The 15,632-nt window shown below is 33.0% G+C and overlaps 1 protein-coding gene across 7 annotated transcripts; it reads left to right on the top strand.

Moving 5' to 3' along the window:
- LOC109350310 (titin-like) lies at nucleotides 3,355-15,378 on the top strand. Of its 7 annotated transcripts, none has more exons than XM_019591532.1 (14): nucleotides 3,355-3,481; nucleotides 4,843-5,145; nucleotides 5,182-5,508; nucleotides 5,608-6,483; nucleotides 6,578-6,611; nucleotides 7,880-7,959; nucleotides 8,159-8,218; nucleotides 9,372-9,482; nucleotides 9,811-9,891; nucleotides 9,984-10,058; nucleotides 11,049-11,475; nucleotides 11,637-11,746; nucleotides 13,240-13,270; nucleotides 14,905-15,378. In XM_019591532.1, exons 2-14 carry the CDS (start codon nucleotides 4,933-4,935, stop codon nucleotides 15,066-15,068), a joined length of 2,589 nt encoding a protein of 862 aa, XP_019447077.1. In that variant the 5' UTR covers nucleotides 3,355-3,481; nucleotides 4,843-4,932; the 3' UTR covers nucleotides 15,069-15,378. The 7 variants fall into 7 exon arrangements, with proteins under 7 accessions (XP_019447077.1, XP_019447079.1, XP_019447076.1 ...); XM_019591533.1 differs by having other exon boundaries at nucleotides 3,384-3,481; nucleotides 4,847-5,145; XM_019591534.1 differs by having other exon boundaries at nucleotides 4,843-5,328; nucleotides 5,536-6,483.

Genomic DNA, 15,632 nt, shown 5'->3' with positions numbered 1-15,632 from the left:
ACTGGTACAGTACAGATGTTGAACCGGCCAAGTATTAAAACTGGTCAAAACTGGTGAACCGACCGGTATTTGACTAAACCGGCTAGTTTATACACATATTATTTTTTTTTAAAAACTTAAAAACTCATTACAAGGCGACCCCTGTTTTCAACCATTCTTCAACACTTCAAGACACATGCTTCCAAGGCATACTTAAATTACACATTTTGGTTCGTAACATTCGTGTGTAATCTCATTGATATTTGTGTAATCTTGGAGTACTGTCTGAAGATAGGATTTGGTGCAAAAATATAATCTCTAATATGAGAAAACTCCAAATTTATTTGTTTTGTAGAGTGAGTTGTGAACTTGTGTCATTTATTTATATTTTGATGTTGTTAAATGATATTTTTGGATTCATATATGTTTTGTAATTTAGACTTTGAATTTGTTACAGACTTAAAGTTGTTTGTTTATGTGAATTTTGAGTAAATTATATATATGGATTATAAATTTGAGTATCTACCTACTTGAATTTTTTTTGTTATAGGTTTATATATATAAAGCAGATATTTTCGGTTTAACTAGCATGCGGTTTAATTACTGAACCACCGGTTGAACCACTGTATCACTATACTAGTACCCTGACCGGTTTAATAACTGATACGGTTTTAACAATTCTAATTACTATTGTCATTGAAGCTTTCTTGGTACTTCTAGTTGAAAATAATACTTGTTGAGACATGTCTTCTTTTAGCTTGATATTCTTTTGTGCTTCTATTGTGCTAATGCTTCATAGTTGTTATGTCTTGCTCATTTAATGGTTTATGGTGGTTGAAGAAACCACATGGAAGAGAGATAATTAGTAGTCTAACACAAACAAATTTATGTTGTTCATGTATAATAGGAACTATTTTTGTAGAAATAAAATGTTTTTTACATTTTACAAAAGTATATGGACCAAATAAGTTTTGTCTATTGGAGAAATCATTTCCGCTTTTTTTATTCAAACATGTCCCAAAGATGCTATTAGTTTTGATTCAATACAATTGACTTTTCCTTCATCTCTAATGTATTTCTTGAATTCTTGATTCTGAATTTTGGATAAATCATATATCCTGTGTGCATCTTCTTTAAGGTATTCCAATTCACTAATCTAACGAATCTAGAAGCTCGAACACGTCTTAAATATAGACAAATATTGAACACAAGCTAATTTTGAATACAAATACATCACTATTAAGACAATTTGAAATGAGCTTTTAATATGGTCTTAAGAATATAATATTAATGGGAACTAGTTTGAATATATTGTAGTATTTGAGTGATTTTCAGTATACTTAAATTAGACAAATTAGAATATTTAGATGATACAATCTAATTTTATTTAAAATATTTGTAATTATCAAAACTTAGATAATTATACCTTTGGAATATATTCTACAATTTTGAGGACTTAACTTTTGTTTGTCTAAGGCTTAGAAATTTGAGAGACTAACTTTTGGAGTATATGAACTAAAAATGGAGCAAAAGAAAAATGAGGGTTTAATTTAGGCCTTTTAAATATAATGACACTCTTAATAAAAATGTATTATTTATCTTAAAATCAATTATGGATTTTTGTATGTATGCCCTACCCAGATTTTAAGCAACCTAATGGGTAAGTTTTCATTAGAAATTTAATACATTTATAAAATTCATGTGCATAATAATACCAATTCCCAATACAAACCTACCTAAGTTTCTCAAAATTTGTGATAAGATACACATTGGAGAAATCTATAACATTGAAGAATTTAATATAAACAAATGATAGTTTTGGAATATATATTACTTCAAATATAGATGAAATAAGAATCTAATATCTATATATTAATAATATAAAAATTTAGTATATACATATTTTAGTACCTTGGTTGTCCATGACACTTAATTTGATTCCTTTTCATTTTCAATTTTCTAATATGAAATATATATATATATATATAATATCAATTATTCTAACATTTTACTATTATTTTAACCAATTATTTTTATTTAAACAATTGATTTACAAATTATTTTAAAATTTTAATATTATTTTAATGATTTCTTTTTATTCCCTAAAAATAATAATTGATAGTTCCAGGTAGGCTTCTATACGCATGACACATGACACCTTTGTCCCATCAACCTCGTTGACTACTTTATGGACATATAATAATGTCACAATACAGGTGACATTTAGTAGAGGAGAATTTTTTTTTGGTTTCGGTATCCTCGCACTAGAGGCAATCCTGTCCGAGCCGGGCATATCCACAGGTAAGTGGGGCTAACTCTCCCAACGGAAATTTTTTCCATCCACAAGACTCGAACCCGAGTTCTTGCTTAAGGGAAATCAAACATGTACCACTTGAACCAACGCCCGTTGGTTGTAGAGGAGAATTAGAAGGGAGAGAAAAGAGTGAGAGAGAAATTGAAGAGAAAATGAGAATTTATTTTGTTTAGTTGAGAAGAGAAAAAAGGAGAAGAGAATAAAAAAGCATGTGGGATCCACATAAAAATCTTTCACTCATCCTTTGGTCAAAAAATGAGAGGAGATAATTTTTTTTGCATACAATGACATAAATGCTCTTCAATTTTTTTATATAGTTCTTAGTTTTAAATACTATTAATATAAATAATTATATTTTAAATATAAAATATTAATTGAAATTATATCATTTAAAATTATAGTTTTTATTTTTAGTTAACAATAAAATAACATTTTTTTTCTCATTTTTTAATTTTAGGGACATTTTTGTAATTTGAATCATAACATCACATCTCTCTCCTCATTTTCCATCTAACCAAACAAAAGAGAAAGATAAGAAAATATATATTTCTATTCATTTTCTCCTATTCTTCTCTTATACCAAACATTATCAAAATCTACTATATTTCTAATCTTTTTCTTTCACACCTCTTTATTTCTTACTTCTTTATCTCTTCTTATTTTCTCTTGTACAACCAAATAAAACATTAAACACTAAACTTATTAAATAAACAACCAAGATAACAGAATAAATAAACTTAGATTCATATTTATTTTTAATAATTGCGTACAATTATGTAAAAAAAATTATACCAATATTATATTGATTATTATATATTATTTTTATTTCTAAGTGAATAATAATTAATAAAACATGAAAAATGAATGAAGCACGTGTAAAACTTTAATATTATGCGTATATAAATATTAAAAATGTAAAAGTTTTATATACTGTTATTCTATTATTTATTTTTTTATTTATCATTGATTTTTAAGAAAAATAATATAAATAAATAATGAATGACATAACGATAGTTAAATATTATACTCAAATATAAATAAATATGCATTTATACTGTACTTAAAATCCGCACTTGAAGTCCGAAGTATAAATTTCTTCGCAATAACTTTCCCCGACACACTCACCTAGCTATTTACAACAGTGGCAGAGAGCGACACGAGTTCTGTTATTTTCAAAGCTCTGAATCTGTAAGTTTCAACTCTTCAAATTCCATTCTTGTACCTTTTTTATCTGAGAAGTTTGCATTTCTATATTTGTTGAGGTGAATTGTTGTTTGTGTGGGGAAATTATGGGGAAGGAATCTAGGGCTTTGAATAGAAAGATAACAAAAAACTCTTGACTTTGGGTTAAATTTTGACATGAAAGATTACTCTTAGTTTGCAATTAAGAAAAATTGCGATACTTTGTAGTTAGTGGCTAACCATGATTGTGCTGTGCTGTGGAGAATTTTGTTTGAAATTGCATGAATGTGGATACTCTTTTTCATGGGTGAGGTAGTTGTTGTGGTTTTTAGGAGCTAATGCAAATTGAGTATTCAAAGTTGAGTTTTTTTTTTCATTTTTAAAAAATTGTTTGGCTTCTTGGTTATTCGTTGCTGTCGCCACCTGGACAGTACTCTTTATGGTGTTGACTTTTTTTTATATAATTTGAATTGCTTTGTTTGTTTATTGAGGGGTGTCAATTTTCATACTTTCATTGCAATTGATTATCATGGGATTATTTTTTCCCGATTGGTGCAACAATTGAAAGAATTAATTTGGCTCCGGTTTGGAGTCGCATATTGGGTAGCATAGCAAACTGAATATGATACTAAGCCTTGAGGCTCTCCCGCCTAATAGACTAGTTTTTTGGGCCGGACTCTCCTCATGTGCTTAATTCTTAACAATTAGTATCTTCAATTGAGAGTTATGTCATAAAAAGGGCTACCGATAGGCTGGATTAAGATATATTACTATGTAATGATTAGTGAGTGGAGCTGCCAAAAGAGAAAGAGCTACCATCGAACTAATGTTGATAGAGTGAAAGCCATCGTGGACGTCGGCCTTGACAGGGGCGACAATGTTAGGAGTCCTACATTGGGTAGCATAGCAAACTCAATGCGATACTTAAACCATGATGATCTCCCACCTACTAGACTAGTCTTTTTTGGTTGAGTTCTCCTCATGTGGTTAAGTCCTAACAGCTTCCCGTGGTTAACTTTTAAAATTGTTGCTTGATTAAAAAGCCATCCATTATAACTAAAGCACTGTTAGCTATAGAAGCTTAACAATTTTTAACGAAATGCTCACCTGTACGGAACAGTTTTTAATAAAGCTGTGTATGAATGATTTGGCATATGGCACGGTTTCCTTCAAACACACGTGTTTTATTTTATTTGTTAATAAAAAAATTTGTTGTCGGAAATGTCAGCCTTGTCATACATCAATTTATGACCGTGTCATATAAATCTTTAATGCTATATAGTGCCGTTTTATTTAATTTTTTATTTTCATGCCACTTCCTTTGCACTTTGCTGTTTGACATATACTTACTTGATTCTTTTTCCCAGGAAGGCTTTAGTGGTCTAGTTTAACAGAGTGTGGTGGGAAGAGTATTTATGAAGAAGTGATTTTGTTGATATACTGTAAATAAGAGCAGTATGGGTGTGGAAGAACCAGTGAATGAAGTTGTCAAGGTTGACTCAGATGGCAAGAGTGTGCTGGAGAAATCATTAGATGAAGGGACTGAAAAAAAGGAGTCCGGAATTGTTGGAGGAAAAGTCTTGGAGAACAATGGTGTCAAAGAGTTGAAAGAGGATGGCATAAAAGAAATTGAAGAAGATAAGAAAGTTGACTCTGTGGAAGAGGTAGAAGAGGATAAGACAGTTGGTTGTATGGAAGAAGTAAAGGAGGATAAGAAAGATGAAGGTGTCAAAGAACAAAATGAGGACGAGAAAAATGATGGCGTGGAAAAACTAACAGAAGACAGGAAAGATGATGGAGTCAAAGAACTAAAAGAGGATGAGAAAAATGACTGTGTGGAAGAACTAACAGAGGAAAAAAATGATGATGGTGTGGAAGAACTAACAGAGGACAAGAAACACGACGTAGTCAAAGAACTAAAAGAGGATGAGAAAAATAATGGTGTGGAAGAACTAACAGAGGACAAGAATGATGATGTTGTGGAAGAACTAACAGAGTACAAGAAACACGATGGAGTCAAAGAACTAAAAGAGGATAAGAAAAATGAAGAACAAACAGAGGACAAGAATGATGATGGCGTGGAAAAACTAACAGAGGACAAGAAACATGATATAGTCAACAAACTAAAAGAGGATGAGAAAAATGATGGTGTGAAAGAACTAACAGAGGACAAGAATGATGATGGTGTGGAAGAAGTAAAAGAAGATAAGGAAGTTGAAGGTGTGGAAGAAGTAAAAGAGGATAAGGAAATTGATGGTGCAAATCAAGTACTACAGGATAAAAAAGATGATGGCATGATGGAAATAGATGATAATGGATTTGAGGAAGAGAAAGTGGATGAAGACACCGAGGTCAAGGAGACTACGGAAACTAAAGAAGAAAAGGAAAAGGGAGAAGCTAATAAACCAGCAGTAGATGTGCTGAAAGTAGAAGGTAGCATGAAGGACAAGGAGGAGAACATTGAGAAAATGGATGAAGATACTGAGGTGAAGGAGACTACGGAAACTGAAGAAGAAAAGGAAAAAGGAGAAGCTGAGAAACCAGAAGTAGATGCTATGGAAGTAGAAGGCAGCGCTAAAGACAAGGAGGAGAGCAGTGAGAAAATGGATGAAGACACCGAGGCTAAGGAGGCAATGGAAACTAAAGGAGAAAAGGAAAGGGGACAAGCTGAGAGACCAGAAGTAGATGCGATGGAAGTAGAAGGAAGCACTAAAGACGAGGAGGAGAAAAGTGAGAAGAAGAAAACTGAAGCAGAGATAGAGGAGGAAGATAATATTGTTAAGTCAAAAGAAGAAGAGAAGGTAGCACATAGCATGATTGAGGAAGGATCGAAAAAGCATGGGAAAGAGAAGATCAATGGGGAGAAAGGGAAAAAGAAAACGACGGAACTGAAGAAGACAGAGCCTTTAACTCCTACTATTGATCGCCCTGTCAGAGAAAGGAAATCAGTGGAGAGGCTGGTAACATTGATTGACAAAGATGCAACCAAAGAATTCCAAATAAAAAAGGTAGTGCGTTTCAGTTTCCCATTTGAAATATTTATCCTTAACTGTGAGTCTTGTTATTGCTTTATTTGTTTACATTTTCCTTTTCAAATTGCAGGGCCGTGGTACACCTTTAAAAGATATACCCAAAGGTATCTTGCTTTCCTATGTTTGAATTCTATTTTTCATTACATTGTATGAATTCCCTTCTCTGCATACTCTAGCAGAAGTTAATGAAATGCATAATGTCCTTGCACAAGCACTCCACATTTTTCTCGGTTTATGACAAAATCTTTGATATAAGAGTGTAACAAGTGAATTTGACAGAATACCAAGCAATGATTATTGGGCCATATATATATATATACACATATATAAAGGGGTTTGCTAACATGAGTTAAGTTGTTTTCATGAAGGATCATGTTAACCTATAATGGGTAAGAATGTGCCATGTGAAGTTGGTTAATTGAAGACTATCAAATTATAGCTGTATCTTGAACCGTTTATGATTATGTGAGCCAATACTAAATACATGCTTAAATGGATGTCTACCAAATTATCAGACTCCTCACGACGCAGACATTGTCACAAGTTGATGATTCAGATGCAATATAATCTGTTAACTTTGATGATGATATTGGCAAACCTTTGCATTTTATATTGTCTTGCCACCTAACTGTATGTATCATTTTTCAATTTAGAACACTTTCATTAAAGCTTTATGCCTGCTTCCTTTTCCAATGAAGAAAGAAAAAAAATTATGTGTGCATCTTCATATCCCCTCATAATTTGCCGTCAATGACAGTAATAGTGGCACAAATTTGGAAATATTTGAGCCCTTTTGCTTTTATGGACTAAATGCATGTCTATCGAAATATCAGACTCCTCACCATTCAAGAGATTGTCACAAGTTGATGATTAAGACTTACAATATAAGCAGTTACTTTGATGATGATATTGGCAAAACTTTGCTTTTTTTTATTGTCTTGGCACCTAACTGTATGTATCCTTTTTCAATTTAAAACATTTTCATTAAAGCTTTATATCTGCCTCCTTTTCCAATGAAGAAAGGAAAACATTACGTGGCATCTTCATATCCCCTCATAATTTTCCGTAAATGATAGTACTGGTGGCACAAACTTGGAAATATTTGAGCCCCTTCCTTTTGCTTTTATGGAAAATGAGTTTATTAGATAATTATTGTTAATCCTTTTCGATGTTGTTTCACTGATTCATAAGATTAGAGAAATGTGAATCTTGTTAAGCATATGAGCATATATAATAAATATGGTTAAGCCTATATATGGGAGAATTATTAGCTTTAATTCTGAATTACATATTTTATGTTATTCTGGGGATGTATTTTTCTACTTTCTTTGGAACAGATTATAACTTTATGACTCTGCATTTTCTGCTTCAGTGGCATTTAAGTTATCTAGAAGGAAAATTGATGATACTCTCAAATTGCTCCACACAATCCTCTTTGGAAGGAGAGGCAAGGTAACTTTTTAAAAATCGTTCTTAACTGCCTCTATTATTTGTTTGTACTATGCCACTGCCACCTCTATAGTTCAGGATATGCAATGCATGCTTAGACAGTTAGAAAGCTAAACTTACAGGCGATGTTTGGGATTATAGAATTGGCATGTCACTCTCACATTATTATGCTTCCTTTTGACTCCTTTTATGCTCTTTGCAGGCAATTGAGGTCAAGAGTAATATATCAAGGTTTTCTGGTTTTGTGTGGCATGACAATGAGGTAATTGTTACTTCTAAATTCTATCACAAAAAAATTATTACCTATAAGTAAAATCATCAATACTTATCACACACAACTATGTATGTTTGGTACACAAGATTATTTCAATTTTAAGTCTTTTTTTTTCTTTTGTATAATGTATGTTTGTGACCTGGATTCAATTCCTGGAAACAAAATCTTCCCTTGCAAGAATAAGGCTGCAGACATATACCCTCACCAGACCCACTAGGTGGGATCCTCATGGATCCTCATGCATTGGCTGCCCTCTTTTACATTTTAATAATAATATTTTTTGTTTGGCTTCTAAACTTAAATTGTTTAGAAGGCTTTTCTTTTGAAAAATAAAACATTTTCCCTACATCTCCCAGTGAGGACTGTTAGAATTTTTTTCCAATTTGATTATTTTGTGCAAATGACTATTCCACACCTCTTTCGATGAGGACCGAACCACACCCGCCATTCCAGATCAGACTTGACAATGTAGCCCACACCAGCACGTCCTCCCACCGCCTTGCCATGCCAGACTATCGTGACTTTGTCTCTGATCTTCTGCGAGCACAACCTTGACTCTGTTGCTCCCTTTGTTTTATCCTTGTTGTCTATGTGCTGTTGCAGTGTTACTGCTTTGTTTTGATGTTTGTCGTATCTCAGTTCTCTTTTGCATCTATAGCTGATGTTATTTTTAGGTCTTAAGAGATGAATAGTTTCTATTTTCTTTATTATATTCAAATATGGTTTTTTAGTGTCAAGAAAAAGCCTTCTTAACCCCACTAGTAGGGTCAGCTCCCTACATTAAAAATAATTGATGAAAAACATTAAAAGTAAAGTATATTTCAAAGGCAAATTAAATGATTAAAGAACCCTAATATGTAATATACACAAATAACCTCATATCTTTTTTCATAACTGCATAAAAACAATATTTTTACACCATCCAAATGAAAAAGATTATCTCAAATTTGTTCTTAATGTTCTCAAACATAAAAGAATCAGATTATAATCATAATTGACTATAATCATAATCTAATTTTCAGAGCTGTACCAAACACACTGATGTCATTTTTTTGTAGTCATTTCTTTTACATAGTTCTTGCTTGTCTTCTTGAAGTCCTTTTCTGCCAAAAGTTCTAAAATGAATATATTATTACTGCAGGAAAAGCAAATGATTAAAGTAAAGGAAAAATTTGAAAAGTGTAATAAAGAGACGTTACTAGAATTCTGCGATGTGCTTAACATAACACTTGACAAGACACCAAGACGGAAGGTATGTTGATTTAGCATTGTTTATGAACATTTTGTAGATGAAATGTTAATAATTTTAGAGGAAGTGGTTTTTCTGCCAGAACAATTTGTGCTAATCATTTGATTTGTTATCCTAACCTGATCCTTATTCACTGTAACGTTTGTGCATGTGGATGTTAATCCATTCATGCTTCGGTAGGTGCATACATTAAGACAATCCTCATTGCTGTGGATAATAATCAAAGTGCACCTCAATATATGTTGATGCCATACATGAGAAGGAAGCCTTTTGATTGACGTCATTTAAGATCTGCATTGTTTCTTATGCTAATGAATTTCTACAAATGTAGGAAGATATTATTGTTAAGCTGATAGACTTTTTGGTTGCCCCTCATCCAACCCCAGCTGTGCTGCTTGCAGAAAAAGAGAAGGTTTGCATCATTGTATGGTATTTTTATTTTACCTGGGGAAACATGTTTCTTGTGCAACATATACATATTGTTTATGTTTTACCTTTTATCAGTCAAGTCAAGGAAAAAAGCGCAAGCGTATTGTAAAGTCAAGATTTGGGATGACAACATCAAAACGTTCTGCTAAGGTACTACCTCATACCTTTAATGTAAATTTAGCAACATACTATAATTTGTTGATGCATTCTGAAGTCGAGTCTTATGGTAGAATACCAATCCTGCATGCCTTTGGACTAAGCATGTTCATATCGCTTCTGCTTGTTTTGCTCCTCTATTGAAACTCTTGTTACCATTGACTTATTCTTTTGCAAGTGAATGTCCAGTTGCTCTCTCCTCATAATACTAATAGAATATGAATTCTATGTAGTTACAATACAATGTATATAAATAATTTTTTGTTGCTTATTATTGGTGTCTCTCTTTTTAGTTGTTGAGAGAAATTGGTTGGAAATGTCATTTTAGTTCCATATCTTTGACATCATTTATTAATTTTAATGAGACTAGATTGAGCGTCTCATAGCTTTTCTGCAGATAGTAAATGAATACTGGGCTTTTGGTAAGCATATGCTACTGTTACCTTATAAAACAACAACCAGGCCTTAGTCCCACTAGGTGGGGTTGGACTACTATTACTTTATAAGCTATTATTATTAATGTTAAGAATACCCAAGTGAGTATATTTTATGGGAAACTAAAATAAATAAATCCCAAGGTGTTAATCAAACCATTTTCCCATATAAGTTTACTTTTTTAAGTATCCTTAACATGTTCCCTGGGAAACACATTAGAAAAACCCTTATTTATAATTAGAATTAGAATATTTGGATTCTGATAGATGATAATGTTCTGAGTCTTTGTTTGGTTAGTAAGGATTGTACTACAAATATACTTATACTTATACTTGACCTAATTGTCAATATAGATTGGTGTTAGTGTTGTATTATTTCCTTTTGATTCAATCTAATCATATACTACTCATAGTGTATTATCTATTATCTATCTCTCCTTTTCTACTTAAACCTTATAATACTATAATAAGCCATTTCTGCAAATTTAGTTGTTTTTATTGGTAGCTTCTCCATAGTTGGTTTTCTCAACTTTTTGGTATTTATTTTCAGAGTTGGAAGAAAAACATAGATTCTTTGGCGGAGGAGAGAAAGAGTACAACTGACACGGATGAGTCAGAGGAAGAGAAAGACGAAGAAGCGGAGGAAGAAAATGAAAATGGCATTCCTGAAAAATCTGATGACGAAACACTTGAGAATTCTGAAAGTGATGATAAAAGTGATTCTGAGAGTGAATCTGAAGATGTGAACAAAACGAAAAGAACTTCTAAAACATCATCAACAAAAAAAGAATCTACTGTGAAAAGTAAATCTCGCTCACCACCAAAGAGAACACCTAAGAAACTGTCATATACTCATTCAACGTTTGGTGATGATAGTGATGGAAGTACAAAGGTCTTTTCAAGAAGGAAGAAAAATGATAAGGAAGGAAAACAGAAGAAAGCAACTCAAGCAAAGTCTGGCACAAAAGAGAAAACTGGTAGATACCACCAGCTCTATCTCTGTTGTCATTATTTTGAAAATGTTATGATTTGCATACATTGTGTTCTAGCGAATATTAAATTTTATCTGAAATGATCTGATAATTTTTTTATTTCCTTTTTTTTATGTACTTAATGACACATGTTTTGTTGTATTCAGCAGAAAAGGCTACTGTAGGGAAGGCCCAGAAGAAACAGAAGTTGAACCCCAGTGACAATCAGTTGCGTCATGCAGTATGTGACATTCTTAAAGAAGTTGACTTCAATACGGTAAGATGTATTAAAATTTTATGCAATTCACTACTAGTTGATTTTTTATGTTTAATACATTGATATAACATTGATAAGGTTTATCACTCTACTTCCTAACATATTATAGAGATTCGATAAAGTTTTACGTTGGTTGTCAACTGCTTAACATGACCAAGTACCAATTGACAGGTTTAAATGTTTAAGTGTGGAATTTTGATGCGATTCAGTGCATAAGTTCTGAAAGGATAACAAGAAAATCAATTTATATGATTTATAATAGAATATTATGACATTGTCGGTCCATGTAGCTGACTCCACCTAGTGGGATTAAGTCTTGATTTTTGTTTTCCCACCGAAAAGAAAGTTCTTTTCTTTTCACAGGTTTGGAGAAAGAGAAAATGGAGAGAAGGAAAATGAGAATCTACCTTCTCTTTTTGCTTATTTGTGTAAATAAAGTGACATTTTGATTTGGAAATCTTGAAGCACAATGATCTACGTAAAGAAACATCTTCCTTTATTAAAGAGATAATATAGTAATATGACACTGGAGAAAATTGAGAGATTTGAAGAGAGACAAATGGTGTGCTTTCTGTCCTCACAGCAAAATGATGTAGAAGAACTGGAATGTTTCAAATTCCATTTAATTTTCTTTCATCACTTTATTTTCGTCCTCTACATATTTGTTGAAATCATAAGCCAAGAAAGGGGAAATGATACAATCAATCTCCTAGTCTAGCCCATTCATCCCCAATTAATTACCCTGTTCACCCATTGAGCTACTCACCGGTTCACCCTCAACATGACCCATCATAATGGCTGGCCATATCCCCAAGCTTCCAGCCCCAGCTCCAGCCACAGCCATTTCCACCACCCTCATCCTCTAAATCAAGGAATTCGTTAATGCATCAAACATGAAAATGCAAACTTGCCTTCAACTTTGATTGATCACCTGTGGGCAGAATTTTTTTGTTTTGGTGGTAATCTTGTCAGAGAGGATGCCTGTGAGAGTTTGACAGTTTTCTCTTCATTTTACTTTCTCAAATATGTGATGAAAACTTTTGACTTTTGACTGAGTCCCTAGGTTATTTTACGAAATCTTCATAGTTTTCCCAGACAAGAAACACGACAAAATCCCGAAGTTCCTCAATTTTATTTCCACCTTGTTTATTTCCTTTATCTCCCAAGCCATAAAATGGGGAATTAGAGAGATGGGTGATTAAGCAAGTGCAGCACATTCCTTATGGGCTTGAATGTGGCAGCCTGGCAGGTGATTTGCAGCATGTCAACCCTTGTATTAATTTTGACAGCTGCGCGATTCCCTTCACCATTGCAAGTGTAACTTCAAAACTAAGTTTAATATGATATTGAATGTTGCAATTTGCATTGCCGTTACTAGATTGATCAGCTTTGTCATTGTCTTGTAGCTTGAAAAAGATAGTCTCAATGTTGTATCTAGTATCTACTGAACATTTATGTTTTCTCAAAATTAAAATGCATTTTCTCTTTTGCAGGCCACATTTACTGACATTCTGAAGCATCTTGGTATGATCTATTCCTTTTGTCGTTTTAAAAATTGAAGAATTTAATAATTTTACCTTTTTCAGTTGTGACGCGATCCTCCTTGGGTGTGGTTCTCGTTTCACGATCGTTCTTGATTGGTGCGTTAGCTTTGGCCAAGGTTGCTTGAGACATGACCTAGGCTAGACAAATTTTTGGCTGAGACAAACTTGGTTTGTTTAAGGCAGTGAAAATTATAAGTGTTGGATAAAAGAAATGGAAAAGATTGGAAGGTGATGGCACCACAAACAAGAGAGTTGTTTGATAAGCTAATGATGTTCGCCACAAGGAAGGATCCTTGATAAGAACTAAGGTTAGGCGTCACATCAATGGTGATAAGCCTATGAACATCACAAAGAAGGTTCCTTGATAAGTTCTAAGTTAGGAGCAGAGCTCAACTAAAGAGGAAGGATTAATCCAAATAAAATTCAACTTATCATTTCATCATGTTAATTTGGTTACAAATAGTGGTGTGGCTGGCCAACTATGGCTTCACAAAAATGCAAGAAATTAAATCATACATTAAGTGTTAGTCCCTTATTTCCCACGTGCATAACCCTAGGAATGGTCTAGGTTCAATGGATTCCAAGAAAAGAAACAATACCTTGCATAATTTACATGTTATATAAGTTTTCCTAAGCATACTCCAAGTATGGAATGTTTCCATATGGCTAATAAGTGTGTGCAATTAGCATTCAAATGCTCTTCTTCAAGAAAGGAAAAAATCCTCACACCTAGCACCCAGAAAAGGAACTTTTCCTATGGCCATAAAGGTTGCTCTTTCATTCAAATGAATCCCTCCAAGAAAGGAAATAATTCATGCACATAAATCCTTTTATTTTGAATTACCACATGATTTGCTTCACTTATGGAAAGAAGTAATCTTACCACACGACTTGCTTCTCTTAGGCATTTGAATCTGATCATAAAGAATTTCCTTTGCATTCAAATAAATCCTTTCAAGAAAGGAAATGATTTATGCACATAACTCCTTGGTGGTAAGTATCACACGTCTCTTTAATGCCCCCAAGATCCTTCCATGATTTGGAATGACTAAATTATTTCTTTCCACGCATGTTGCTTCATATGGAAAGAAATAATTTCCATGCTTTTGAATTAGAATCCTTGAATGTTCATATTGATGCATGCCCCTCTTAACATGGAGATAATACACATCCATATAAGAAAACCCCTAAAAATTACAACGATTTATTAAAAATAATTTAAGCTACATGTCGGTTAAAAGACCCTCACTTTATTAAATATAACTCAACAATGTGGTCTTCATTTGTCTCACATCAAGTTGCAATTTGCAACTAGGAGATTGTGCAACCTTGATGGCTTTAATAGCATATTCTGGTTTTTTTTGCACTGTATTTGTTTGAGTTTTTTAATGGTATCCTACAAATGATTTTACCTTCGACCTGAACAACATAATTCACTGAGCACTCCTCCTTGATTGATCTCAGAATGTTTAAATATACTCTATGAATTGCTGTGGAGTCTCAGCATTTACAAATATAAACATGAGAATTGAACAAATTTGACAATTCTTGAAACTGGAAATAAGAACATGAATTACAATGATGTTTTTTAACAAAAATGTCATCAATTTTCAGCTAAACAGTTTGATGTGGATCTCACCCCAAGAAAGACATCTATAAAGATCATGATTCAGGAAGAGCTAACAAGAATAGCTGAAGAAGAAGAAGACGATGAAGAAGAGGAGGATGCTGACAAAAATGAAGCCCGACCTTCCGGCCAGGCGAAGGCTGATGCCTGATTGAGTATTAAATAATACTGCTTGGAGAAAGGTTTAGCAATGTTGTATACTATATAACCAGTTATGCATCTTTGTAACAATATTCTGAGTATAAGTTGCTGAAACTTATATTCTTGCATCCATCTACCTCAAGAGACAAGCTAGTGTTTGTCAAAATTTAATGTAGGCTTTTGGGGGCACCCAGTATGCATCTTCTTGTGTAGACATCAATAGAATTTGTAGGGTTTTACTATCCCTGAATAATAATACTGACCAATACTAGCTAGAACAATATGTTTAGTATTTAATAAATATTTGACCTTTGAAGTTTGTAGTCACATTTTTGCACTTACTGATAACTTGTAACTGATGCTGGGTGATCAATTTGTTATCTTATAATCTTCAGATTGTGTTGAAACGCCTTGATTTATGGCACGGAGACACCATTTTTATCATCTGAGGTGACAAGGAGACTCATTATCAACAGATGCAATATATGAAGTGCAAGAGAGTTATCACACTTGTCTCATTATGTGTCTTCTTGTTTGCTCTAGTTATTCCTTCTATACCTTTTTCAATTTCCAT

The sequence above is a fragment of the Lupinus angustifolius genome, chromosome LG06 (genome assembly GCF_001865875.1).
Source record: "Lupinus angustifolius cultivar Tanjil chromosome LG06, LupAngTanjil_v1.0, whole genome shotgun sequence".
In the NCBI taxonomy this organism is placed as follows: domain Eukaryota; kingdom Viridiplantae; phylum Streptophyta; class Magnoliopsida; order Fabales; family Fabaceae; genus Lupinus; species Lupinus angustifolius.
This window is presented reverse-complemented; position numbering and strand designations above follow the sequence as displayed.

Coding starts and splice junctions, on each gene's coding strand:
- LOC109350310 (XM_019591527.1), top strand. CDS start 4,933: ATGGGTGTGGAAGAACCAGTGAATGAAGTTGTCAAGGTTGACTCAGAT. Junction 6,484..6,577: donor AAGAATTCCAAATAAAAAAG/GTAGTGCGTTTC, acceptor TTCAAATTGCAG/GGCCGTGGTACACCTTTAAA. Junction 11,747..13,239: donor AAGAAGTTGACTTCAATACG/GTAAGATGTATT, acceptor TCTCTTTTGCAG/GCCACATTTACTGACATTCT.